We start from the raw sequence: 27,552 nt of genomic DNA on the forward strand, positions 1-27,552 counted from the left end.
TTAATAAAAGAAATTAATATAAATATTTAAATAGCTTTATTAATTTTATTAAGCTTTAATTAAATAGCAAATATTTAAGTAATAATGCTAATAATAACTTTAAGCATCTTATAATATATAATTTTAATTAAAAAAGCCTTAGCTTAATTCCATACCTTTTAATTATTCTTTCCTTAATTTTTCTTAAAGTAGTTTTTAATAAACTTAATAATATATTATTTATAAAATACTTTATTAATTTATTTTAATTTTAATATAAACTCTTTATTAAAATCTTGCATTTTATTTTTTAAAGCAATCATTAAATATTTATAAATAAGCGCTTTAGCATCCTTATTTATTTTACTCTTTTTATTTCTTAATATAAAACTATTTTATAATAAATAATAATTTTTTATTTTATTAAAAATTATTATTATTTAATAATTAAATATATAAATAAGTATAATAATAAATTTATAATTCTTTATTAATTTATATTATTAATATTTCTTAAATAAGGTATAATTATAATATAAAGATTTTTTAAGCAAGAATATAATATCTTAAAAGTTAAAAAGTTATTAAATTATAAAAGCTATAATATGCTAAGTTCTTAATTTTTTATATTTATAAAGCATCCCTTTTATATTAAAAAGATTAAAGGTAAAAAAGGCTTAATATTATTTTATTAAATTTATTAACTTAGTTAATTTTCTTAGCTTAAGATAAAGATTAATGCTTAAGAAATATTCTTATATTATTTTTATAAGCTTATTATTAAATGCTATTTATTTTATATTAAAAAATAATAGCTAATTAAGGGTTTAAGATTATTAAATATTATTTAAGCAAACCTTATTTATAATAATTCTTATTTTAAAGAAATCTTTAAAAAAGTTAGTATTTACTTTTTAAGCAAAGTTTTATTAATTTTAAATATTTATAATATTTAGGAATTGCAATGCTTTGCTAAGTAGGTTTTTAAAGTTATTAAAGTAAGGAAGTTTTATAATTATTAGCGTTAAATTATTCTTTCTTAAATTAATAAGCTTAATTATTAAAATTAAGACGTTAAGATTTTAAGGTATTTTATAATATAAAGGTAATTAAAATCGCTCCTTTGCCTTATCTTTTTAGCTAAAAAATATTTTAGCTTTTAATTATAAAAAAAAAGGCAAAGAAGGTAATAAAATAAAGAGTAAGTAATAAAAGTTAGGTAATAAAGAGGGGAGGTATAATGATAAGAAGAGCCTTATACTTCTAGGAATTATTATATAAGTAATTAAGATAAAGAAGGTTAGAAATAAGGAAGAAATATAATTAATATTTAGCTATAGCTTAAAGCAGCTTTTATAAATAATTATTATTTATTCTTAAATAAGAATTAAATAAAGGAAAAGATTAATATATTAAAAATATATTATTATTAAAATAGCTAAATAGCAGCTAATTTTTAACCTTTAATTAATAATAATATAAAAGTAAAAAGAAAAAGAAAAAGAAAAAGAGAAAAAAGGCTTAATTATAAATAAATAAGTATAATAATATATATAAGTTAAAGTAGCAAAAGCTAATAACTTACTGCCCTTAAGTTAAATAATTATATTAATTAAAAGAAAGGAGTAATAAAAAGGCTTATAAGTTATTATTAAAAACTATTAATTTATTATTTTGCTAATAATTAAAGTAAAAGGGTATATAATTTTCCGTTTTTCTTAAATAATAGTTAATTATAAAATACTTTCCTTTTAATTTATAAATTTATTAAGTATAAATTAAAATAAGTTATTTAGCTAAAATTCCTTTATAATAAAAAGATAAATAACTTCTTTATAAGCAGAAAATTAAAGGTAAGTAACTTCTTTTTAATAATAAATTAACCTTAATTAAAAGCAAGGTAATAAATTACTCCTTTTAATAATAAAGTAGCTTATTATTAACATTACCTACCTTCTTTTATTATAATAACTTTATATATATAAATTTCCTCTTTTCCTTTAAGTTTCTTTTTTTTTTTCCTTTTTTTAATATCCTTTTAACTTTAATTAATTTTTAAATTAAGCTAAAATTAAAGCAAAATATTATAATCCTTTTATCTTTTAATATCTTTTTATAATAATATCTTTATTATTAAATCCTTCTTAATTAAAATTAAGGAATTTAATATAAAAGGATTTCTCTTTTTTTTTTAAGCTATTTATTATAACTTATAAGCTAAGTAAATTTTAATTAAGGGTATTTATACCTTCTTTAAGCTAAAAAGCATTCTTAATAAAAATTAATCTATTAAGATTATCCTTTATAATGCCTTTATAAAAGGTATTTATATATATAAAATTATTAATATTAAATAAAATTAATATCTTACTTAGCAACTTGCTAATTTTACTTTTAAAAAAGTAATTAAAAAACTATTTAATAGGTTTTTTAATAAATTATAAAAAAAATAATTTTTAAATAATATTAAGAATTTAATTAAAAGCTATATAAATATTATTATTATTAAGGAAAGTAATAAAGCTTTTTATAAAAAGTATATAATAATAATATATAATTACTTTAATTATTATTATTAAGCAGCTTTACTTATAACTTTTTATAATTATTAAAACGCTTCCCCTTATAAGTATTACTTAAAGTATATAAATTATAACTTTTCCTTAATTATAAATAAAAATATCCTTATTATAATTCTCTTTTTTAATTACTGCTTTTTATATAATTTTTATAATAATATTTATATTAATTATATTTATTATATTAAGAAATTTAATTATATTTTTAATAAATATAATAATATAAAGAAAATATAAAAGGTTATAATAATTAAATAAATAAAGTTTAAGGATATATTTAGCTTTATAATTATTATTAATAAAATAATATAACTTAAAGGAATAATTAACTTTAATATTATTTAAAATAAAAAGGCTAGCATTATTTAAAGTTAATAATTATAGCCTTATAATATAAAATTCCTATTATGTTAATTATAAAAGTAAGCTTTTAATAAGGTATAAATAATAATTAAAATAAAAAAAAAAGAAAAAGTAAATTAAATTATTAAAAAGAAAAAGAAAGTTTTTAATCTTAATAAGAAAATAATAAATAAGTATATAATAAATTTTATAATGCATTTTTTAAAAATATAATATTTTATATTTAAACTTAAGGCTAAATTTAATTAAGTAAATAAATATATATAAAAAGAAATTTTATATTATAATAAATATATATATATATATATATATAAAAAGATAATCCTTCTTTTTAAATAAATACTTAAGCTAAGATTTAAAAATATTGCTAAGTTAATTATATTAAGAATATTAAGGGTTATTTAATTAAAGCAAAAAAATATTAATAAATTATAAAGGCTTATTTCTTAAGTTTTTTTATTTTATATATAAGTATATTATAAATTTAGCATTTTAAATATTAAAGTTTAAAAAATTTAATAAATTTAAGCTTATAAATAATTAATATGCTTAAATAATAAATAAAAATATATTTAATTAATTTTAATAATAATTAAAGTTAAAGTTATTTAAGATAAAGTTAAATAAGTTAAATTTTATTAAAATATTTAAAAAGAAGTTATTATTTATAATAGCTATAAAATTAATTTCTTAAAGTAAATAAGGTTTAAGTTCTTATATTTTAAAATAATTAATAAATCTTTTTAATTATTTTAATAAAAATATACTTAAAAAATAAATATTATTAAGTATTTAAAGTTTATAAATATTATTATAATAAATATTATAAATAATAAAAAAATTAAATTAATAATAAGTTAATTTTTAAAATAAAGAATAATTAGCTTTTTTTTGCTTATTAATAAGTAAAACTAAATTATCTTTTTTTAAGGAAATAAATTAAGGGAAATTATAATATATATCTTATTATATAGCTTTCTTTTTATAATTTAAGATTAATTTAATTATTATATTTATATTTTATAAGAAATTAAAAAGTAATTAAAGCTAGGAATTAAAAACATTTTAAGTAAATATATTTAAAGTTTAAGTTTAAATATATTATATAAAAATAATAATTTTAATTAAAATAATTAATTTAAAGTTATAAAAAAAATAAAAGGAACTTTTTTTATAAAATCTTTTAAATAAAGTTTAATTAATAAAGAAAGCATAAAGTAAGATTTATAACTAGCCTTTAATCCCTTTATTAAATATCTTTTTAATAATAATTATAATAATAAAATGCTTATATTTAATAATATTATTAATATAAGGATTATATATTAAGATTATAATTTTCTTAACTTTAATTATTAAGAAATATTAAGTAAATTAACTTATATTTTTTTATTCCTTATTTAGTATTACCTTTATTAAAAGCCTTTATTTAAAAAGAAATTTTTAAATAAAGAATTTTTTAATGCTTTTTAAGTTAGCTATTTTAAAAAGTATAGCTTTAATTTATTTTATTAAATTATATTATTCTTTAATTAGCTTATTATATTCTTAATTAAAAGGTAAATATTAAATATTAATATAAATCTTAATAAATAATTAATTTAGCATAATTAAAATAATTTTATTATTATAAATTTAAATATTTTACTTATTATAATAAAAATAGCTAATAATAGCTTTTTTAATATTAATATATATTTCTTTTTAATAATATATAGCTTGAATTTAAAAATAAGTAATGTTTCTTTTATAATGCTTAAGAAGAATATAATAATTCTTAATAATTTCTTATTTTTAATTAAGGTTATTAATAACTTATTATTATAATAAATCCTTTTTAAATTATTTTTAAAAAGTTTCTTTATAAATAAAGAAATAATAAGCTTTTTTATAAAAAAATAATTATTATTATAATATTAAGTTTTTAAAATAAGTTTTATAATAAAAATATTAAATAATTTTAAGTAATTTTTTTAATTAAAAATAATTATTAAGTAATAATAATTTTTAATTAAATAATTAAAGTTAAGATAATTAATTAAGAAAAGTATTATATTAATTTTTAATATCCCCTTTAAATTTATAATTTACCTTATTTAATAGCTTTAATAGCTTTTTAAAAAGTATATTTATAATAATATTTTTAAAATCTTTAATATAATAAATAATAAAATTATATATTTTAATTATAATTAGCTATTTTATAATATAAGTATTTAATATATTTAAGGTAAATCCCTTTAATTATTAAATTAAAATATTTAAATTTATTTTTAAAGTAAAGTAAATATTATAAATATAAAAGCATAAATACTTAATTATATATAAAATAATTTTATATTTTTATTTTATTATATTATATAGCTTTTTAGCTTTTATTTAAATATTATTCTTATATTAAATTAAGTATTATAATTTATTTTTAATTTATATAAGGTATATACTTTATTTCTTAAGACTTATATTTATTATAAGAATAATTTTATTATTAAAATAATTAATATTAATTAAGTATGGCTTTAAAGTAATTATAACTTTAAAAGTATTTATAGCTTTTTAATAATTTAAGGTTTATTAATAAGGCATATCCTTTTTTAAAAGATTAAATAATAATTTAATAATAATTTTATAAAAAAGTATTTATATTTTATAAAAGTTTAATAAACTTAAAAAGAATTTAAGCTTAGTTATATTTTTATAAATATTTTACTTATTAATTTTAATAGTTTCTTTATTTAATAAAAATTAATTAAGTATTTTATAAATATAGCTAATAATATTAGCTTATTATTTATATTATTTTAATTTATTAGCTTTTAAAATATTATTAATAAGTTAATAATTAAAGTCTTTCTTTTTTATAAGAAATTATTAATTTTTATAAGTAATATAAGATTTCTTAATAACTTTATTAGCTTATTAATTCTTAAGTATTTTAATAATTATTTTTCTTAAGGCTTTTAAGAGTTAAATTATCTTTATTTAATATGTTTTATAAGGAATTATTTAAATAAATTATAATAGCGTTATATTAATATTAATTTAAGTAATATAAGATTAATTTTATATTAAAGATTTTTTTTAATTAAAGAGTAAATAAGTAAATATTTCTTTTTTTTGCTTTAAAAAGGAGTTATAATTTCTTTATAAAAGAGTATTTAGTTAATTAAGTATTAATTTTAATCCTTTATTAATTAAAGAGAACTTAGGCTAAATTTAAGCATTATATTTGCTTTTATAATTTTTATTTATAGTTAATTTCACTCCTTTTTTATAAATAAGTTTTTAATTAATTATATTCTTAGGAATAATACCATTAAAAGAATAATTATTTATAGGATAAACTTTAATGCTTACTTACTTATAAAGAGTTTTAATTAAAGGTTAAAAGGTTTTATTAATTAATTTAATAGCTATTAAAGCAAAAGAAATCTTATTAATTTATTTTTTAATATATATAGCTCTTTTTTATAAATAAGCATTATAAATATAAATTGGTATTTATTAACCTTTTCCTTTAACTTAATAAATCTTTTAAACTTTAATTTAAAAATCTTTTATAAATATAAAAACTAAATTTCTTATATTCTTATTTAAAAGAATTACTTAAAATCTTTTTATTTTTTTTTACCTTAATATTAAAATAAGTTAATATTATTAATATATTAATTAATATTAAGCTTTAATTAAGGTTTAAAGAAAGTAAAGAAATGCTTTTAAAAATTAATAAGTACTTTTAAGAAACCTAAGCTTCTTTAAAAGAAGCTACTTTAAAGGGCTTTTAGTTCTTTTATCTTAAACTATATATTATCTTAATATTGCTAAAAATAAAATAAGCATAAAGATATTTCTTTAATTATTTAAATATTAAGTTTATATTTAAAAAAAAGAATATTTTTAAAAGAATATAATATAAAGTATTAAAAGCTTTATTATTAATAATAAAGAATATAGCTTTAATTTTATTTAAATTAATATAAATTTACTTTTTTATAACTTTAATTAAAAATAAAAAATCCTTATTATATATTATTAAATTTATATTATTAAGTAAAGCATATAAAAGTTTATTATATTTATAATATAATAAAAATAAAAGATTTATTTTAGCTTTAATATTTAAAAAAGTAAGCTATAAAGAATAATTATTTACCTTTATATAAATTATTAAGTAAGTTAAATTAAAATATCCTTAATTAATTATATTTATAATAAATATAATAATAAAGTTAACTTAATATTAAATAATTTATAATAAATTAATTAAAGTATTAACCTTAATATTATTTCTTAAAAGAATAATTATGCTAACTTTAAAAGATAAGTTTTTAATATAATTCTTAAAATGCATTAATTTAAAAGGTATTTTTAATAAGATATATGCCTTAAATTATACTATTAATAAGTACTTAATTAAGGTTAAATTAATATTATTAAGTATTAAAATATTTATAATACTTATTTTAATAATTATAATTAAAATTGCTTAAGCTGCTTTTTCCTTAAATAATAGGGGTTATTAAATATATTTTTTTAATTTTAAGTTTATTATATTTATTAAGCTTATTTTTATTATAAGAAACTTAGCATTTTTCTTTTAAATTTAATTTTAATTAATAAATAAGTTTTTTTTTTTTTTTTACTTTCTTTTTATTTCTTAGCTATAATTTATTATTAATAATTTAAGATTAATTATTTTTTACTTTTTTAAAGTCTTTAAGTTAAATATAATTAGCTTTTATAGTTTTTATAACTTTATTTTAATCTTTAATATTTTTAATTATATACTTTTTCTTAATTATAGTAATATTTATTTAAAGAAGCTTATTATTATTTATAATTATAAGCTTTTCCTTAATATAAATTATATAATTTATAGGATTTATAAGTACTAAGATTAAGCTAACTTTTTTTTAATTATTAAGCTTTTAAATTATTTTTAAAGCTTTTAATAAAGCCTTTTTTTTAAATAAAGAATCCGCCTTAATAAGCTTATAATATTTAATTATATAAGATAAATTAAATCTTTCTTTCTTAAATAAAAACTTTAATTAGCTATAAATATATTTTTTTAAATTATAACTATTTTAATTATAATATAATTAAATATAAATAAGGTTTAAATACTTTTAAAGGTTAGCTTAAATATTTTTAAGTAAGTTAAGGAATATTAATAATTTCTTTAGCTTAAAAGCTATTAATAAGCTATTTAAAAAAAGTTACTTAAGCTTATTATATTAATATATATTATAATTTTAAGAAATATAGTTATAGCAAACTTTAAATAACTTATTTTTTTAAAAAAAAAGCATTAAAATTATAATTTATACCTTATTATTATTAAAATTATTTTAATTAAGTTTTATTAAAGATTATTAAATAAAATTTATAATTCTTAGCTTAATTATTTTAAAATTACTTTACTATTTATTATAAGAAAAAGCTTTAATATTTTATTAAAATACTTTAAATTTATTTTTAAACTTAATTAAATTAAGTTTTAACTTTATAAACCTTTTAATAAGTTTATTTATATTTTATAAATTTTAATTATATTTTTTAATAATATTAATATAATTAAATTTAAATAAAGATTATTAAGCTTATAAGTTTTTATTTTAAAAGTAATTTAAAAAATTAAAATTATTTTAGCTTTTTTAAAGGAAATTTAGCTTTTTTAAATTAAATAAATTTTAATTAAAATTATTTTATATAAATAAATACTTATTTTGCTTAAAATATTTAAGTTTTTAATTAATAACTTTTAATAAAGCATACTTAAAGTTTAATTAAATAATATTTCTTATTAATTTATAAATAATCTTTTTTTTTATTAGCTACTTTTTTAAATATAATAAAAACGCCTTATAAAAAAGCTAAATTATAATAAAAAAGATATTATTTATATTATTAAGTTCTTAATTATATTTTATAATCTTTTTTTTTTATACTTTTAAGTTATTATAAAGGTTATTATAAATAATATTTTTAATAATTATAATTAAATTTATATAATAAATTTAATTATTAAACTTATAAAAAATAAAAAGCTTTTTCTTTTAATTTTTTTAAATAAATTATTTAATAATAATGCTTTTAATTATTTTTATTAAGTTTAAAGTAATATAGCGTTATTTAAGCAATTTTAAGATTTAAATATTTAAATAAGAAAATTAATAAATAATAATTTTAAAGCTATTTAAAATCTTAATAATATTAATTTTATTAAATTTTAAGATATTTAAATTATAAATTATAAATAAAGCTATTTATAATAAAATTATTATATTAATAAAAAATAAAACTTTTAAAATATTAATTTAAATTCTTAACTTATTATTAATAATAAATTATAAGGTTTAATTAAAATAAGGTTAATGCTTTAACTAATAATAAGCAAAATTAAATCTTTTTCTTTTCTTAATAAATTTCTTAAAATTCCTTTCTTAGCTTTAAATAAAAAAGAATAAATAGTTTTTAAAATTTAAAAGTACTCTTAAAATAAAAGTAAGTTTAGGAGGGCTTTAAACTTAAAAATATAATATATATATTATAATAGTTTTTATTAAAATAATAATAAAATAAAGAAACTTAAAAATAATAATATTTTTAATTAAAGTAATTATTTTTAAGGAATTTATTTTTAATATTGCTATAAAATACTTAAATTAAAGTTTAAAAGATAAAGATATTAATAAATATAATAAATAAAATAAACTTAATAAAAGAATATTTTATTAAGAAATAAAAATTATAAAGCTATAATAAAGAAAGCTCCTTAAATTTATATTTAATACCTTACTTATTAATATTATATTAAACTCTTAGTAAATTAAATTTAAGTTTAATTAAAGCTTAAGTAAGGTTATACTTTAAGTTTAAATTTCCTATATAATTTAATTAATATAAAAATATATAATATAATGCTATTTATTAAATTTATAAATAAGCAAGGTAAGTATCTTAATTTTATATTATAGCCTTCTTTATTTTAAGCTTAAGGTTATAATAATAATAATAAATATTAATTAAGAGTTTAAAATATCTTTAATTAATATTAAGTAATATTTATAAAATTTAAATTTATTATTTTAATTTTAAGTTTATATTATTATTATATTTTAAGCATAATCTTTAGCAAAAAACTTAAAATAAATTTAAAGCTTAATAATATATTAATATATAATTAAGGTAGTATTTTATTTAAATATTAAAAGCATAAAAGGTACTTTAAAACTAGAAATAATCTTAAGGTACTTATAATATTATTATAAATTTAATTATACTTAACTCTTTTTTATAATAAGTTAAAAATAAATATAAGCTTTAATTAAAGCTTTAAGCTAATATATAAAATAATTTAGCAATATTTAATATAAAAATAAAAAGAAATAAAATTAATAAATAATTAGCTTATAGCTAACTTTTTATTTTTCTTATTATTAATTAAAAATGCATAAAATTAAAATTATACCTAAGCTAAATTATTAATAAAAATAAGCTACTTAAATAATAAGGGATAAGTTTTGCTAAACCCTCTTAAGGATAACTTAAGAAGGAGCTTTAATATAATAAAAAGGGAAGATAAAAATAAAAGGGAATTAAAGAAAGAAAAAAAATAAATATTTTAAAAATTCTTAAAAATAAAAAAAGCTTAATTAAAGCATTAAATATATAAGAAAAGAGAAAAGTTAATTTCTTAAAAGAATATTTAAAATAAGCGTAAAAGCTAGCTTTTTATAGCTAGCCGGAATTTAACGCGATATCATTTCTTACGTAATTCCCTGCACCCGCCAATAATATATAAGTTTTATTTTATTAAATTTTTTTTAAAAATATTAATGTAATAAATAAAATATATAAAATAAATAATTTTATTTTTATATATTTAATAAAGTTTAATTTTATTATATATTTTATATAATATAATATATATATATATATATATATATATAATATAAAAATTATTTAATATATATATATATTTAATTTAATATTAAAATATTTTAAATTATAATATATTATATATTTTATAAAATATATTTAAAAAGAAAATATATTTATTATATATATAAAAGTATATATTTATATTCTTTATATAATAAGGATTATAAAAATATATAGGTTTATATTATTAATAATTATATTTATATAGTTATATAAGAAATTGCTTATATTAAGAGGATTTGAGATGTTGGAGCGGAGGGGGGGAGCATGAGTCAAAACGACAGGGGGGGGGGGTAACGTTTTGTTTTCCACACACAGCGCTCTCCCGTCGGGGCTGGGCATCCAGCGAGAGAGCATGGCGCCTAAAGACCTGGTTTCAGAGGAGAGCCTCACTCGAGGCAGCGCCGGAGTTGGCAAGGACCTGCAAATGACATGTTGACAGGGACGGAAGAGCAACAATGCATTTCACCAACCGATTTGCCAGGCTACTAGGCTACTTGCATCATTTCCACACATCATCTAAGAAATGAAAGCTCTCTATCACTGCAGATGTATGTTCACCCAGGTTACTTCCTAGCTGGATGAAATCTCACGTACATCGCGGGTTTGCTCCACATCACATGCATGCGGCTCTGCTGCAGCCAGTCCAAGTCCGTATCCCGAAGCTCCAAGTCGTAGGCGAAATGCGTTTTAGCCATGATCAGGTTGATCTCAACCAGGGCAAAACTGCACCAGTGAGCCCGGGCTATTAGCTTTCGGAGGCCAAACTGGAAAGGGCTGCTTCCAAGGAAATCTACTCACTTTTTGCCGAGACAACCTCTAGGGCCTAGAGAAAATGGCTGGCTTGCTTCGAGGTTATCCTTGCGGGCCGGATCTAGCCATCGTTCCGGCTTGAATGCATGTGGGTCGTGGAAGTTATTCTCGTCGTGAGTGACGGTCCACGCACTTGTATAAACCTCGGTCTTTCACATTATGTCAATCAGCATCTACGTTTGAGAACAGTAAAGGGACCACTCACTCCCTTTGGCACCCAGTGTCCATCAATCGTGGCACCAGGACAGGTCCGTGGGAACCCTTGTGACCCAGGTGGGTATATCCTCAGTCCCTCTGAGATCACTGCTTGCAAATATGGAAGCTGTTGCGCAGACATGGCTGTAATCTCGCTCTCGTTCTTGTATCGATCGCGAATTTCCTGCTGCATTCTATGGTATGCTGCAGGATTCTTCAGCAGAAAGTATGTGACTGCGGCTAAGAATGTCGAGACAGTCTCTCCACCGGCAATGCTGTTCCAACCCTGGTCAGCGAAACTCTTCGGTAGACACAAGCACATCAGATACTTACACCAGTGTGGACGCGTGAGCCGTCATTTCTTCTTGGCTCACTTCGCCACTCTTAACCTTTTCCGAAATATTGGTCAGAAAGTCCTCACGTCCCGAACTTGCATTCAACCGCCTGCCGCAACATTAGCTAGGTGCACAGGAACCGTTCGACCCGAAATCACCTGCCTTGCCACTTTTGCTCGGCTATAGCCTGAATGACGGTCGCGCACGGAAACTGTAAGTCGAGGCAGGCATTTGCGTCCGAGAGCAGCGATCAGCGGGTAGCGCCGCAGATTATCCAACACCGTAACGAAGAAGAGATGCTCGACAATCATCTCGGACCAGAAATGCGGTTTCCCTTGAGGAGTCTGAATCAGCTTCTGTTTTCCCCCTCTCGTGCTTGCTTACCCACCGTTCTCGACACAGTGAAAAGTTTCTCCAAAAGCCATTTCGCCGAGGATGTCAAATGCGATCATTTCAAACCATTTCGTCATATTGAGTCCCTTATCAGACGCGCCATCGGCACCGAGACGCTGCACAAAGCCGTCCACACACCGCATCACAATGCTCTCTTGCTGTGCCAGGGCTTTGGTCGAGAATGCGGCTGACAGTGACTTCTTCATCTGGGCGTGCTTCCTGGGGTCTCTCTCGCTGCCAATGCAGAGAGAATCGAAGCCGGATCCATACATGTCATAGAATTCACTCTTTGTCATCATCTGCCTTCCTCCAGTGGCATGGCCATAAATATCTCTCCATGACTGTACTGCCGCGAAAGACAGTTCATTCGGGGAGATTCTGACTACAGGACCTGTTTCGGGAGTTAATAGTCTAAAAATCCCCAGAAAGCGAACACAAACTTACCAAGTTTTTGGTGCTGTTCCTGGATCACCAGATGAAATTTTCCACCCATAGAATGCCATATTCTCCATATCTATCTCGACAACTTAGGCCCATACATTTCTTTCGGGTGCAGTCACGAACACTGGGACTCACCAGAGATGATCGAGCCAACAGCGGTCCTGGGAAACCGGCCAATGGATGGAAAACACATTGTATGTAATATGGTAGACTGTATACAGTACACACTATTCACATATGTTAGAACATGGCCAGTTTGGCAGTGCGGGCCATGTGTCTTGGTAACTTACACATGCCAGGGCCCAGATGGCCACGGCAGTGGGCGATGCCCAAGCCGGTCCAAGGGGCGAAGCGATTCCGATGACAGCCATTCTCGTAGCGTTGGAACAATCGGGCACTATTCGTGTTGGCTTGCACAACCCTGGGGCTCAAGTGAACGTGTTGATAGCTGCAGTGTAGTCACCATAACCCTGCTCTGGCCTCTCGGGAGCTGAACTAATGCGGAAAGACGCCGAGGTTGTACGACTCAGTCATCTCCCAAGCAGAACACACGAGAGTGCGTAGGAGTCCAACACTGGATACGAAGGAGCCAATGCACAAATGCTTAGGTACAGCAATATTATAGTTGGTGAATCAAGTTGACAGTAAGTGACGGGTGGCATCAGGTATCCGACAGAGTACAATACTATGATCATGGCCTAGGTTGCATCCCGCCGCGCACTGATCTTCCCACGGACTCTGGTCGTTTTCCCCAAGAGAACAGCCAGATAGTAGCCACAGGACTAGACCAATCCCGCTCTGCCTCATTATATGTTCATTTTCACTAGCATAGCGAATTGAACCCAAATACACATGCCCTCAAGCCGAGCTCCAGACGCGTTTGCCAAACCGATGATTTTACGCATGATACTACACGCGTATTTTTGACGCGGCATCCTTCCTAACCGAGACATTCGAGCAGGGCCCGCCCGGCTTGTTGCCGTTTTGCGCCTTGGCTGCCGACCAAACACTAGCGAACGGCCATATCTTACCGCAAGACAGCTTGGACTAACCGCCAAAGATCGACTATCAGTACCCACAGCACATTACTCATCAGTGTAGAAGACATCACAATGCTGCTGGAAAAGATTCAAGTGTTGCCGGCGACATCAGGCATCAAGCCACCGACATCAGGCATCAAGCCGCGGCATGTCCAAACCACGATCAATTATTACAGAGACCCTGGTGACGGAACAGAACATGCCCCGAGCATTGCGGGCAAGAGAAGCACCTTCAACCAGCCTTCTATTGATCTGGACACTCTCGTCACCGACATCTCTGGGAGCGAAGACCAGTTCACACTCGACAGCCACGGATTCCAACTCTGCGATCATGTGAGTCGTATGAAGGAATTCGACAATGACGACCTCATCAAACAGGAGTACTACCCTGAGGTGGAGCAGCTGGTCCGTGAAGTGTAGGTCATGACACGTGCAGACAAATCCGTCGGGCTGTCATGGTAACCATTAAGCTGACTGGATACTAGTACCGGAGCTTCAAGACTTTTTGTCTTTGACCACACGATCCGCCGACCAAACCCCACGGCCGCGAGCTCTGACGACGAGCGCCGGCCGGTGAAGCGGGCGCATATCGACCAGTCAGAGTGGGCGGCGAGGCAACAAGTCACGCGCCACCTGGGCGAGGACGCCGATCGCCTGCTGGAGTCTCGCTTCCAGATCATCAACGTGTGGCGTCCGATCAAGACTATCCGCAAGGACCCGTTGGCTGTCTGCGACTCTCACTCGGTGCCGGACGAGGACATCCTGCCCGTCAAGTTGATTCACCCCGGCTGGGTGGGAGAGCCGTGCACAATCCTGCCCAACAAGAACCACCGCTGGTACTTCAAGAATGAACAGACTCCGGAGCAGGTCATGTTGATCAAATGTTACGACTGGAAGACTGATGGGCGTGCAAGGAGGGTCCCGCACGCCGCTTTCACTGACGCTGAAATGGCCGACAGAGAGCCAAGGCATAGTATCGAGGTCCGGGTTCTTGTTTTCCACGAGGATGATGTGAACAGGAGTTGAAAGTAAGGGATTCCTTGCTACCGGAATACCCTCACGCGAGTTAGAATCAGCCTTTGCTACACATCACTGTCATGGCAGCTGTAACGGCCTATGGACGGCGTAGATCATTTATAAGAATAGCCATCAACAATTGTTTGTGAATTTGGAATATCCAGGCCAAGACAGATGACATTTCGAGTTCCGTGTCTGAGCAATTGAATCATTCGCAATGCATGGTTGCTCCTTCAGCACTTTTCCCCCGAAGGATCATGGAGCCCAGCGTCTCTTGCGCATTATCTCGCCAAGTCACATCGTGTGCTGGGGCTCGTCAAATGTGATTGGTGTGATGCCTCTCGTGCATGCACTGCCTCCAAACTCATGATTAGCCACACTGCACGCATTGGGGCATTCGATCTCGGCCCACTTGCAGGCGTGCTGTTTGTGTCCTGCTCCGTGCCTTCTTCCCCGCGAATGGCAGGTGGAAACTGACCAGCTCGCAGCTTCGTGTGATTTCCTATAAGCAGCCGCTTCGAGATGGAGGTCGACGAATACCTCACCTATGGACTTTGCCCGGCATGTTTCTGCATCGACTTTGACAGTCCTGACCTGTCATATGAGCCCCGCCCCATTGCTGACATCGTAACCGGCTGTAGGATCGGATGTACGTTCTGCGGGCTGCTGACTTACTCTCTTAACTTGAAGTACTGCGTGGTCGATGCCAAAGACGTTTCAAGTACATACGTGTGCCTCGAGAAGTACGATGGGTTTCGCGGCGTCGATAAACAAGACTGCATGTTTGCAGTATTGTACGGTTATTCCGAACACCCTGTGACGGCGAAGCTCGATATAACAGTCATCCGCGATCAATATGAAAGCTCGCGAGATGGTACGGCGAGAACAGAGGCTCTTGATGAATTTCATTTTAACACCATGTCATAGCTATTCCTTTCCTGGCACCCCAGACACCAGCCTCCGAGCCCGAGAACCCAGAATCGATCCTGAAAAGGTCCTTCGAGTGGGTGAAAACCCAACTGGACACATGCGCCGGCTCTCACATCTGCGGCGGTACACTGGAAGCACCTTTACCTACGAGGGTAATCGAACTGAACGATGACGAGGCGACATATCTCCGAGTTGTTGTGCCAGACGAAGGGGCTGCGGGAAGATACGCGGCCTTGAGTTACTGCTGGGGTCGCTCAAACCATTTCGTCCTCACGGCTGATAGCCTCGAGGACTTACGAGATGGATTCCATCTCTCTCAGCTCCCTCAAACATTACAGGATGCGGTGAGGGTAACGAGAGAAATCGGCCTGCGGTATCTCTGGGTCGATGCACTTTGTATTTTCCAGGGCCAGGACCCCGAGGCGATCAATGACTGGAACATTGAAGTTGCCAAGATGGAAAACGTCTACAGGAATGCATATGTTACCATCTCAGCCGCAGCCGCACAGAACGCTTCAGGTGGCTTGTTCCGCGGGAGCCACTGTGACCTCCCCTTCGTCAGCGGCTGGGCGTCGTCGGGACCCAGGGAGGTGGCCCTCTGGGCGCGTGCTACCTGGCGCAACGACACCCCGGGCTTCAAGTCGGAGCCCATAAACAGCCGTGCGTGGACCCTGCAAGAGAATGTTCTCTCCACCCGCGTCCTATTCTACACCTCATTCGGCTTGCTGTGGAAATGCAAGAGAGAAATACTGTGCGTGTACTCCGGTCAGTCAAGAGCATGTGACTCCACCGGACGAACAAAGGCGGGGACAACGGACCCCGGTACCGAGCATGCCCGGTTCATGATGAACACGTCACGCTACACATTCTCCGTGGCCCGGGATGGGAATGTGACTGCGAGGTCCTGGGAGCTCACATTGGAGTTGTACACGACGCGGAACCTGACAAACCCGCACGACAAGCTCCCGGCGCTGGCAGCAATCGCGCAGAAGCATTCTCAGTCTACCGGTGCCGAGTATCTGGCGGGTCTATGGAAGCCGACTTTCCGCCAGGATCTCTTGTGGAAGCATCACCCGGGCTTACCATTGATCGGTGTGTCAGATGCAGGAAACCCTATGCGGAACAATGAGTACAGGGCACCGTCCTGGTCTTGGGCGGCTGTTGATGGGGTGATATCGTCCGAATGGACCGGACGGACTCTCGAATCTAATCGGGCAAAGGAATTCAAGTGGCTGGCTAAGGTTACCACGTACCCTGCACCAGTTCTGGTCAACCCCCGGAACCCATTTGGCGGGGTTGTCAGGATGTCTACTGAGCTGCACATGCGAGGTCCTGTAGAGATATTCAACGTCCGTGAATATCCACGGAAGAACAGCTCTGTCAATGTCGGATCAGCGAATGGCCGACCTGATAATGGGGAGTTGTGGGTTGATGACCATACCGAAACCGCCGCCTGGAGAGGCAGAGAGACGGAGCCGCTGTTCTGCCTGCATGTCCTTTCTGTCGCCGACAAACAAGGCCCGATCTCAAAGAGAGCCCGATACACGCTCGCTCTAGCCTTACTACGGGTTCCTGAACTTCAACACACATATATTCGGATCGGGGTGGCCCAAATCAGCAATAAGTCAACATCGTCATCAGGTGATCCCCACAACATGGCCACCGAAAATGTCATCATCATTTGATCACGCACTACAGCTCGTAATACGGCTCCGGGACTTTTGGTCGCGCAACAGCTGTTTTCTGGGGTCGGCAGGAGATGGGGAGGGTCGTGTTCGACCTGTCACTAGATTTGCACGCCTATGGATCTGTACACGGGTCGCTCCCGGGATTTTCGTACCGCATTCACGCCCGTGTGTTGGGAAGCGTCCAATCAAACTTCGAATTTTCCGAATTTGAATTTGTGTAAGTAGCGAGGCGAACGGATGTCAGTGTGTCACTAGGTGGCCGGGCGTACCGCACCTTTGTGTCTCCTGGCATTTGAGCTTCTCAGGTCGCACAGCCACCAGATCTCGTCTCTTGATCGATGCAGCAGGTCGTGTTGGCTCCTCACTCTTTTTCCTCACATCTAATTTTGGGTGCGCATTGTCTTGTGCATGAGGTTTGGTCTATGCCATGCTACTTCGAAAGTGTTGCGTCAGAACGGCAGAGGCTAGGGCGAGAAAAGGGCAATAGATGGAACACCTAGGACCGCGCCCCTGTCAAGTTGGCGCTAGGAGAGGTCGGGGCCATGTATTTCGAGCATTTGTTCCCTTCGAGTGGAATAAAGTGTGGCTATTTTCGAAAAGTGCTTCCCCAGAGGCTTTGGGGCCGGGACTAAGGGCGACGGGCTCTACAGTAGGCGCCTTGTTAGTGTGTGTGAGGTGCGATTTTGGAAAATTTACGCGGGTAGAGCACAATATTTCCGCTGCACGGCAGGCTTGATGGGCAGCACAATAATGGACGAAATTAATTGCCGGTTTCTGTACACCTATATGGGTTCAGGTCATCAGGAACTGATGGCTACCATCTCTGTTCCTGTCATCCAACAGACTGTTCCCGGTATCCACAACCTCAAGTTCTCAAGTCAATATTGAACAAGCCAAGTTATCACCTGTCTCCCATTACCTTCTCCCGACGACATTATCCACAGCATCGCATAATGTCGGACGTTGTGTATCCTCCACAGCTGCTGGAGGCTGCTGCTGCCTCTCTTCCTCCCAGCACAGCCCCCTCATCTGTCTGTGTTGCCGGCCTCAGCAACACAACAACAGCCAACACCACGTCTAATACAACTTCCAATACCACCTCCAACACGACATCTACCACCACATCCAGCGCGACTTCCAATACGACATCCTATGCAACGTCCAATACAACATCGAGGACAGCATCCAAAGTCGACCTACTCTACGACAGCGAGGCCGAGAAGGCAGCACGCTATACGGAAACGGAGCATTCCCTAACCTTTTGCGGCGCCATAAAGCTCTACTATCCAGCTGTCTTGTGGGCACTGGTCGTCAACTTCGCAACGCTCTGCCAGGGCCTGGACGGGCAGGTTATCGGCGCCCTCGTGGGCATAAAACCCTTCAAGCAACATTTTGGTGTCGAGTACCAAGGCGACTACATCATCGAGGCACACTGGCTGGGCGCATTCAACTATGCCAACAAGGTCGGCTCTATCATCGGGGCCTTCTGCGCTGGGATGGCCTACGACCGCCTCGGCCTACGGAAAGTCATCGCCCTCAGCTCATCCCTGTCCATCGCCTTCGTCTTCGTCGAGTTCTTCGCCAGCCACCCAGCACAGCTCGTCGCCGGCATCCTGCTCAACGGCTGCGTCATCTCCTTCTTCACCGTCTGTGCCACCGCCTACGTGGGCGAGGTGTGCCCCGTCGTGCTGCGCGGCTTCGCCGCCTCGGCCATCAACATGCTCCTCGTCGCGGGCCAGCTCACGGGCTCGGGCATCCTCAAGGTCGCCAGCAACATCACCTCGCAGTGGGCCTACAAGTTCCCCATCGCCAGCCAGTGGCCCCTGCCCGTGCTCATGCTCCTCTTCACCCTCGGGCCCTTCTGCCCGGACCCGCCCTACTGGCTGTGCAAGCGCGGCGAGTACAAGGCGGCAGAGCGCTCCCTCAGGCGCCTCGCGTCCGCCGACGTCGACCCGTCCCTCAAGCTGAGCTTCGTCCGCGAGACGCTGCGCGCCGAGAACGAGGCCAAGCAGGGCGCCCCTCCGAGAATGCGCGAGTGCTTCCGGGGCGCGGACCTGCGCCGCCTCGTCATCTGCCTCATGACCTACGCGATCCAGGCCCTCGTGGGGGCCGTCGTGTTCCACGACTTTGCCGTCTACTTCTTCGAGCTCTCCGGGCTCAGCGCCGGCGACGCCTTCACAATGAACGTCGGCGTCAACGCGATTGGTTTTGCCGGCTCGTGCGCCGCGTGGTGGTTCCTGCAGTTCCTCGGCCGCCGCGACGCATACCTCTGGGGCTGCATCATCCTCGCGCTCCTGCAGGGCGGCATCGGCGTCTTGGACCTCGTCCCTCGCCCATCGACGGGAACGGCTCCCTCTTCCTGGGGCCAGAGTGCGCTGATTGTCACGTGCAACCTCGTCTACGACATCACCATCGGCCCCTACGGCTTCGTCCTCATGTCCGAGGTGTCCTCGGCCCGGCTGCGAGGCTTCAACATCGGCCTCTCCTCTGCCTTCTACCAGATCTGTGCCATCGCCTTGGCTGTTGGCGTTCCGTTCCTCATCAATAAGGATCAGGCTAATCTCGGAGGCAAGATCGGGTTCATCTTCGCCGGAATTGGTGGCCTCTGTGCGCTGTTCTGCTTCCTCTGTCTCCCCGAGACCAAGGGCCGCACTTTCGAGGAGCTGGACCACATGTTTGCGATTAACCTGCCATCCAGAAAGTTCAAGGACTTTGGGTTCGAACACGACGACGAGATGATGGATTTTGAGAGCCAGAGCAAAGACCAGACAAGGGACAAAAGCGAAGGGGAGCAGTCGGCCAGCCCTTAGAATATCGCATAGAAGTGCAGTCAGATTGGATATACGTTGTGCGGGGTGTCATTGACTTGGTTTTGGAATAGCATTGGGTACGTGCTGATGGGTGCCAAGGAGATAACAATTTTGGGGACACGGGAATCAAGCTATTAACTAAAGCACCATCTTCAGGCAAGCTGGAGGTATACTAGATGGAGGAGATTTAGATCGGCTTTTCAGAGTTCCTAATTGATATCGCCCACTACAAATAGAAACAGCATTAGTGTGGCTTAGAGTTAGTTCGATTTACTTCATGATACTCAACGCCGCCCACTCTGGTTCAACATGTGAAGCTCGACGTGGCCATGTGATGGACATTGTGACACTGACATCGTGTCGTGCGGCCACTTGGTCGGTGAATATGACGGGCTTGTTGTCGAGAGCTGGGGCGAGCGATTCCGCCAGTCAGGGGTTGGTTCTATGTTGCAGGGCCAACCAACGGCGTTGGGTGAGGCGGTGAGATCGTGGCCAGGAGTTTGGTACGATGCTCCACCAGGTATACTCCTCCTAAAGCAGCTGTGCTATGGGACAAGGTTGATGTGTTCTCGAGAGACTCAAGCGACAAGCTACGAATCTGCCAATCCGTTGCTCCTGCGCTGCTGTCTTATTGCAGCTGTTTCCAGCACCGGTTGAACTTTATTCCAGGAATGCGGTTCAGGCCCCATGACTCAACAACCCAACACCATGTCATTGATGTACACTGGGATGAGTGGTGTGGTGATTGAGTTTCCATGACTTTCTGAACGTACACCCAGGACACCTAGGTAGTTGTTCGGATTGAACACGAAGACATGTCCTTTCCAGGGGGGGATGAGTGATTGGTGCTGGCTAAACGGAAGACTGGATCAGCTCGCCCGCCTCCTTGCCGAGCCAAAGACAGCGCACCATGTTGTGATGTACACGATGGAAAGAGCGAGGAAATATACTTACTACAAGTACCTGAAGGACCCAGTAGTTACTCTAGACTTCAGGGGTGCCTGTGTGCTCGTATAAATTTAGACTCGGACTCCATAGAACACTCCCCGACTTTCTAGAACCCCTCAAGTCGTGATCAACCAGCTCCACAACGATGCAAGGCTCAAGCCAGCATGTTAATAATTGTGTACCTAAAAAAAAAAAGGCTCTTCCGATTGTGTCATGCCGAGTTGCCGGGAAGGGCGGAAGATCACAATCTGTCTCTACATGGACGCAGTGTAGTTGGGCGGCAATACGATGAAGCCACATGGATGCTGCCAACATTACACGGAATAGCACTTCAGCTGTGCGCCGTGCATCGCATTTACTGTATAGAGACACGTTGAGGGACAGCGCGGAATACACGAATAGGAGCCGAGGAACATTGTGGAGACCGCTGTTCATGCGGGAAGGCTGAGTCCATCGACCGACTCCCGAACATGCCGTACCCAGCAATTGGGTTCGCTGGGCTCCTCTCTAACCACCACGCGCTGTCCGCTGAGAAAGCTCCAAGCGCATTTCCCCCGCGCCAACACGAGCATTCCCCCTGACCCCACACCACTTTGTCCGAGGCCTCGATCTCGTCCCAACAACCCCATTTCATGCAGCAGTGCGGCATGCCAGCATTGCATGTTAGCTGGCGGTAGATCTCCGAGTAGGGCGGCAGGGCGGTTGGTTCGAATTCCCCGCAAAAACGGGCCGCCCCTGAACCCTGTGGGCCGGTACGCTCTTGGGCCAACAGAGCATTGTGAGGGTCAGCCGAGCCACCTGTTCTATACGGGAGAGGCCCTGTAACAATGACGATATGTGCCTCGGTATCATACCAGGGCAAATGTTGGCATTATCCAACTGGAATGATCTCACAACTGGCCACAAGACGTACTTCCAGCATTGATGTGTTCGTGTAATTAGAGATATTCTTGGCACAGTAAGTCGACGGGCTGGTGAGCCGGCAAGTAAAGAGGCACACTGAGGCGCCGGTGGGGAAACAACTGAACCAAGCACAGGAGACCAGCAGGGCCCTCAGCCCGTATAATACCATCATGCAGTCAAAAGCACGCAGCTTTCAGGCGAGAGACAGCTACCACGGTACAGTAATGGGAAACCAATCCAGGGGGCGATTAAGGTTGGGAACAAGCATTACGATTGGCCCCAGCACAAACAAGTCGGAGCCCCCGGACGATGATGGCCAGTAACGTGACAACGTCCTCAGCCGGATCCACCAATGCCTATCATTTCCCTTCTTCGATGTTGCCATGCTCGTATTCCAATGGGGGACAGAAGACGACAAAGCAGATGTAGCGTAACATGGTAGACATAAATATCACCACAACTTCCGCCTTTCATTCCGAGTTTGGTTCAGCATCAGCATCTCACTCCTCACTCCTCATACAACAACTCGACACCTCCACCACCTCTTTCCTCCAAACCTCCAAACCTCCAAACCCCAACCTTCAAGATGCAGTTCACCGCCGCCATCGTCGCTTTCGCCGCTGCCTCCGTGGCCAGCGCTTCGGCCGTCTTCAAGGCCTCCGACTTCAGCGCTTCGTGCATTCCCCACAGCGCTCAGTGCGTGTAAGTCAAATCTCCCCGCCATCACCCAACAGCCATCCCATGCTATACCATACCAAACCAGCCTCGGTACTGACACTTAACCCCCCACAGCTACGAGTTCGGCATCATCCAGGCCGGCAACGGCGAGACCATCCCCGTCAAGTGCCGCGCCCAGGTCGTCAGCGACGGCTCCCTGCCCGAGATCACCGACGGCACCTGCGAGGAGTCCTCGCGCACCTTCACCGTCGCCAAGGCCGACGGCGGCCTCGTCCTGACCGTCACCCAGCCCGTGACCCCCTCCTCCAACCAGAGCGGCAAGCACACCATCCCCGCCTCCGAGCTCGAGGTCGAGCAGACCGGCGCCTCCAGCCAGCAGAAGTACATTGGCGCCGCGGCTTTCGACCTCGAGTAAATCCGGCCGCCTCCGGGACGTTTTTGAAGGGGTTGACCGGCATGGATGGAAGCCCTTTTTGGTAATCACTTGATTGGATGTACATACTTTGCCAGAGATGGCAACACTCCTCCGGGGCTGTATCTAGACCTTGAACATTGAGAGTCAATCAAAAGATGATTGGGGCTTATGCCTTCACTCCTAACACATCTGTCCAGAGTGCGACTGAATGAATACCGAGTGTAAGACATGTCAATTGTCAAGTGAATAAACGTTTTAACCTCCCAGGCATCTGAGCGGAACACGGCCCTGCAAATTAATTGCCTTCGTCCTGGTCAAGAGATATGTCTCGATAGTTTTGTGCAATAGACAACGTGGTATTAGGGTCGAGTTGAAACAGGCAGAGCTAGGTAGGCAATAATGGGTGAAACTCTTTCTAATGCTCTACTAGTTACAGCAGTTTTAAGTACCGCATGATCTAACACTTGGGCATTGCCACCTGGACGTTTCTCTTTCAACCACGCTGAACATTTCGCATCAAAAGATTCTTCTAATACTGAATTCTTGAGCAGCTATCCACACCGAGATGACCCTTAGAAACTCAAAGATGGATTCATCCTGCTCATTGGATCTTCTATGACCCACTTGGGTGAGAAACAGGGTAGGAGAAACCATAGGGGAGAAACCATACGGTCAATTAGACTATTGAAGGCCTTGATGGATGCAAGGCTGCCATCAGTTCTAAAAATTGTGCAGTATCAATGAATGGGCCGAAGCTCAAGTCTCCCACATTGCAAGATCAAACAAAATCGCCACAAGCCGTCATGACGATCCGGATAACACAGTATATGGGGATGAGTATTGAAGGTGATCAATCATTGGCTTCATGGAGAAGAGTTGTGGCAACGAGCCGTGTGCATCTCCAGATGCCCAAAGCCTCAAGGCTAGTACTACGTAGGTAAAAGATGAGTTCTTTCAATACAGTCTTTGACAGACTGCTTGGAATCATCGTATGCTAGTCACCGGTGACAGCTAATTGTATAACCAAGAACAAATGATTCCTTTTTGTCTAGTGATACGGTTTGGCTGACGTTTGTTGCAAATGAACCCCGCTCCACTGTGGCTTGATTTGTGCATTGGCAAAGCAAATACGGGTGCCTTCCTAAAGGCCCTAACTTTTAGGCAATGCCTGGAGGCATCTGTACTTGAAGCTATCAGACAGCAGAAGAAACATGAACCCTTTCAGACCCCTCCACCCAAGCGCAATACTTGGCACATCAGCCATCTCAACCGCGCTTGCCACATAATCACCCCGTCACCAACGGAGCAAGTCAGTATGGCATCAGACAACGAGTTGGAGGAAGTGACAGAGCCCGAGGCAACAGAGGCGCATGAGACACGCGCGAGCCAGGGCAACCACGCGTCAGACACGGCTCGCGTGCAACAAGCAGCCCGTGACACAAACGAGGTCCACCAACCTGTCTTCCGCCTCTTTGATCTCCCACCCGAGATCCGAGCAATCATCTTCGGTTTCGCCTGCACTGAGGAGCCCGACGTCAAGCTTCCTGGCCCACTACCGACCGGCATAGACAGCCTCATGCTTTCCTTGGGGGGCCCCCACTTGAGGGCTGAAGTCGCTGAGGCAGTCTGGCAGAATTGCTCGGTCGAGTGGCATGGCACCCTCACCTCGAGGACGTGACAGAGATTCAAGAAGACGGCCATCCCTGGCATCCGTCGCCTGACCATCAACTTCGAGCTGACGGACAAGACCTGGTTTGACCTTGACAGCGATGTACGCCAGACCCTGGCGTGGATGTGGCAGAGGAGCAAACGTGGTAACCAAGCGCGATACCCTTGGTATCTGGAGCATCTAAGGCTTCGCGGAATCAGGTACGATGATTCTTCCGCACTTGCTGACGGCGGGGGAAAGTGGTACTTTGCGTATCCGTATCCCAAGCCCAGCTGTACGCACTGGTCTCAAGACTTCTCGCTCCAGAGGCTCAGAAGAGATGGTATCACAGTGGATGTCGAGGTGGAGCATAATCCCTTCCCTAGGTAGATGAGAATCCGTGGTTGATTCGGATCGGGCACAATCATACATCACGCCACTTGACCATAACCGTGGAGCGAGGGAACCCGGCTTTGGGCTGGATCTTGGACCAGCGTCGGTGGTACAAGGGTGTGCGCGTTGCCTCCAAAAGTTCTTGAGGGACGAGACGTTGGCTGGACAGTCCACGTTCCCCACCCAAGGCATGCGAGACGAAGGCGGCCGGCATCCGTCCGGATATTCGGCGCTGACTTCGTGGCGGAGGTCGTGGCGGAGGGCACAAACCATTTAACATTCTTATCATACCCTTGAAGGAATGCTTGTATGAATAGCTAAGCGCCCAATATATCATATTTGCACGTCATACACGCCCTTGTGCAATCCTTGGCCTTGGCTTTAAAGTGCCCGTAATACGACGTCGTGAACAATACCGGACGAACACCCGTACCCACGTGGGTGAACCTGAAACGAATCTGCCCATGAGCCAACGAGAACTCACCGTCGCGTCCCCAAAAGAGCCCGAAGAGCCCTCCTGCGCTCTTGGTCAGTGGGCTGCCGTGGGGCTGCCCAGCCTGGTTGGTGCCCCTGAACAATTCGCCTTACTCGTTCCTGCGCGTGATATCGTAGTAAGGCTGCGGCTGAGGTCCACCGGAGATCCAGGCTTGTGGGAAACGATAAGCCTTCACGGCAAGGTTGTTGAGAGTATATAGATCGCCGGGCTGTCCCATCCAAGTTTGGAACAGAGTTCATCAGTTCAAAACTCGAACACGACTCTCATATTCATTTTTGCATCAAGCACTGTCATTCTTTTCGGACGATTACTTATTCAAACAAAGATCTGCGGTCTACTGATTCAAACCTCCGTCGCTCAATCCCGGCAACAAACACTCCTCACCACTCTCGCAAAACAAACCGCCCAACCGCAAACATGCAGTTCCTCACCACCGCCCTTTCCCTCCTGTCGCTGTCCAGCGCTGCTCTTGGCTGGTATGTGTCTTCTGACTTCCCCGCTCTCCCCTGATCTTCAGCACCTCGATGGATCGACGACCCCACGTCCCGGTGATCTGGGACAACATCCGACGGGGCTATGCAAGTCATGACTCGATCCCACCCTCGCAATTTCAAGCACAACATGCCGGGTTTCCGATGCCTCTCGTGTAGAAACAAACAGCAGGGGGGACATGAACGCTGACATTTGGCCCTACAGCACCCGCTACAACATCAAGTTCCGCTCCGCCGAGGCCAGCTGCGCCGACGACCAGGCCAAGTTCAACACGGCCTGCAACGAGATCAAGGCCACCATCTCCGACTTCAGCGCCGGCAACGAGAACCTGTATGGCTCGGACTTCACGAACTCGTTCACGGGCTGCGACTCGTGCGGCACCACGGACCCGAGGTGCCACTGCTCCGTCACCGCGTGGAGGTACCACGAGTGGCAGTCGACGGACAACAAGTTCGACACGGGCGTCTGGGAGACCACCCAGGACTGGACCGCCATCGACGACAAGACTGTCGACTGCTAGACGGTTGGGGGTTTTCTGTCGGCCGCGTGGTGACGGGTCATTGAGTTGGGACGGGGCTGCGGATTTCGCTTCAGTGTAGATACAAGGCTTAACGTGATTTCTGTACATATGAGCACCACGATAATCTAAGGTGTTTTCGGACAATCCTCCATGATACTGCTGTGACATGTATTCGACTTCCGATCGAACTCCACGATCCGATCCCACTGCAAACGTGAGGAGGGCGATCCGTCATCTCTCCAAATGGCCATGTACGCTTTTGATAGCTCTACCATCAATAGTTTCGTCATATGTACCTCTGGTAATTCGTTAGATCGTGGTAATCAGCATCGGTCCCCAGTAGTACAGGTGCGTCGGGGTCGCTGAGATCAAATACTGTGCCCCCAACTCGCTTTCTAACCGAGTGCTCTGCTCGTTCAAAGCATGAGTCCGTGTCGTCAAAACGGCGTTACAAGCATTGAGTGTAGTCGCAACGGGACGTTGTAGCTCTTGATCATCACACACATGCCTTCGTGATTTTCATTTTCAA

The 27,552-nt window shown here is 36.9% G+C and overlaps 7 protein-coding genes across 7 annotated transcripts; 6 read left to right on the forward strand and 1 right to left on the reverse strand.

Moving 5' to 3' along the window:
- Positions 1-11,434: 11,434 nt before the first annotated feature.
- Positions 11,435-12,900, reverse strand: INS49_013267 (uncharacterized protein; the record flags this gene model as incomplete). The annotated part of the gene is made up of 5 exons (XM_043173966.1): positions 11,435-11,594; positions 11,670-11,830; positions 11,887-12,151; positions 12,210-12,320; positions 12,596-12,900. 5 exons carry the CDS (start codon positions 12,898-12,900, stop codon positions 11,435-11,437), a joined length of 1,002 nt encoding a protein of 333 aa, XP_043020911.1.
- A 1,257-nt stretch (positions 12,901-14,157) lies between these two features.
- Positions 14,158-15,111, forward strand: INS49_013268 (uncharacterized protein; the record flags this gene model as incomplete). The annotated part of the gene is made up of 2 exons (XM_043173967.1): positions 14,158-14,501; positions 14,571-15,111. The coding sequence occupies 2 exons, from the start codon at positions 14,158-14,160 to the stop codon at positions 15,109-15,111; spliced, it is 885 nt and encodes a 294-aa protein (XP_043020912.1).
- A 513-nt stretch (positions 15,112-15,624) lies between these two features.
- On the forward strand, positions 15,625-17,717 carry INS49_013269 (uncharacterized protein; the record flags this gene model as incomplete). The annotated part of the gene is made up of 3 exons (XM_043173968.1): positions 15,625-15,729; positions 15,793-15,976; positions 16,030-17,717. 3 exons carry the CDS (start codon positions 15,625-15,627, stop codon positions 17,715-17,717), a joined length of 1,977 nt encoding a protein of 658 aa, XP_043020913.1.
- Positions 17,718-18,673: 956 nt separating this feature from the next.
- On the forward strand, positions 18,674-20,530 carry INS49_013270 (uncharacterized protein; the record flags this gene model as incomplete). The annotated part of the gene is made up of 1 exon (XM_043173969.1): positions 18,674-20,530. One exon carries the CDS (start codon positions 18,674-18,676, stop codon positions 20,528-20,530), a length of 1,857 nt encoding a protein of 618 aa, XP_043020914.1.
- A 2,437-nt stretch (positions 20,531-22,967) lies between these two features.
- On the forward strand, positions 22,968-23,474 carry INS49_013271 (uncharacterized protein; the record flags this gene model as incomplete). The annotated part of the gene is made up of 2 exons (XM_043173970.1): positions 22,968-23,083; positions 23,174-23,474. 2 exons carry the CDS (start codon positions 22,968-22,970, stop codon positions 23,472-23,474), a joined length of 417 nt encoding a protein of 138 aa, XP_043020915.1.
- Positions 23,475-24,789: 1,315 nt separating this feature from the next.
- INS49_013272 (uncharacterized protein) lies at positions 24,790-25,512 on the forward strand (the record flags this gene model as incomplete). Its single annotated transcript, XM_043173971.1, has 2 exons — positions 24,790-25,098; positions 25,156-25,512. The coding sequence occupies 2 exons, from the start codon at positions 24,790-24,792 to the stop codon at positions 25,510-25,512; spliced, it is 666 nt and encodes a 221-aa protein (XP_043020916.1).
- A 916-nt stretch (positions 25,513-26,428) lies between these two features.
- Positions 26,429-27,023, forward strand: INS49_013273 (uncharacterized protein; the record flags this gene model as incomplete). Its single annotated transcript, XM_043173972.1, has 2 exons — positions 26,429-26,487; positions 26,708-27,023. 2 exons carry the CDS (start codon positions 26,429-26,431, stop codon positions 27,021-27,023), a joined length of 375 nt encoding a protein of 124 aa, XP_043020917.1.
- Between the last annotated feature and the right edge of the window lie 529 nt (positions 27,024-27,552).

Source organism: Diaporthe citri, assembly GCF_014595645.1.
Source record: "Diaporthe citri strain NFHF-8-4 chromosome Unknown scaffold_7, whole genome shotgun sequence".
Taxonomy (NCBI): Eukaryota; Fungi; Ascomycota; class Sordariomycetes; order Diaporthales; family Diaporthaceae; genus Diaporthe; species Diaporthe citri.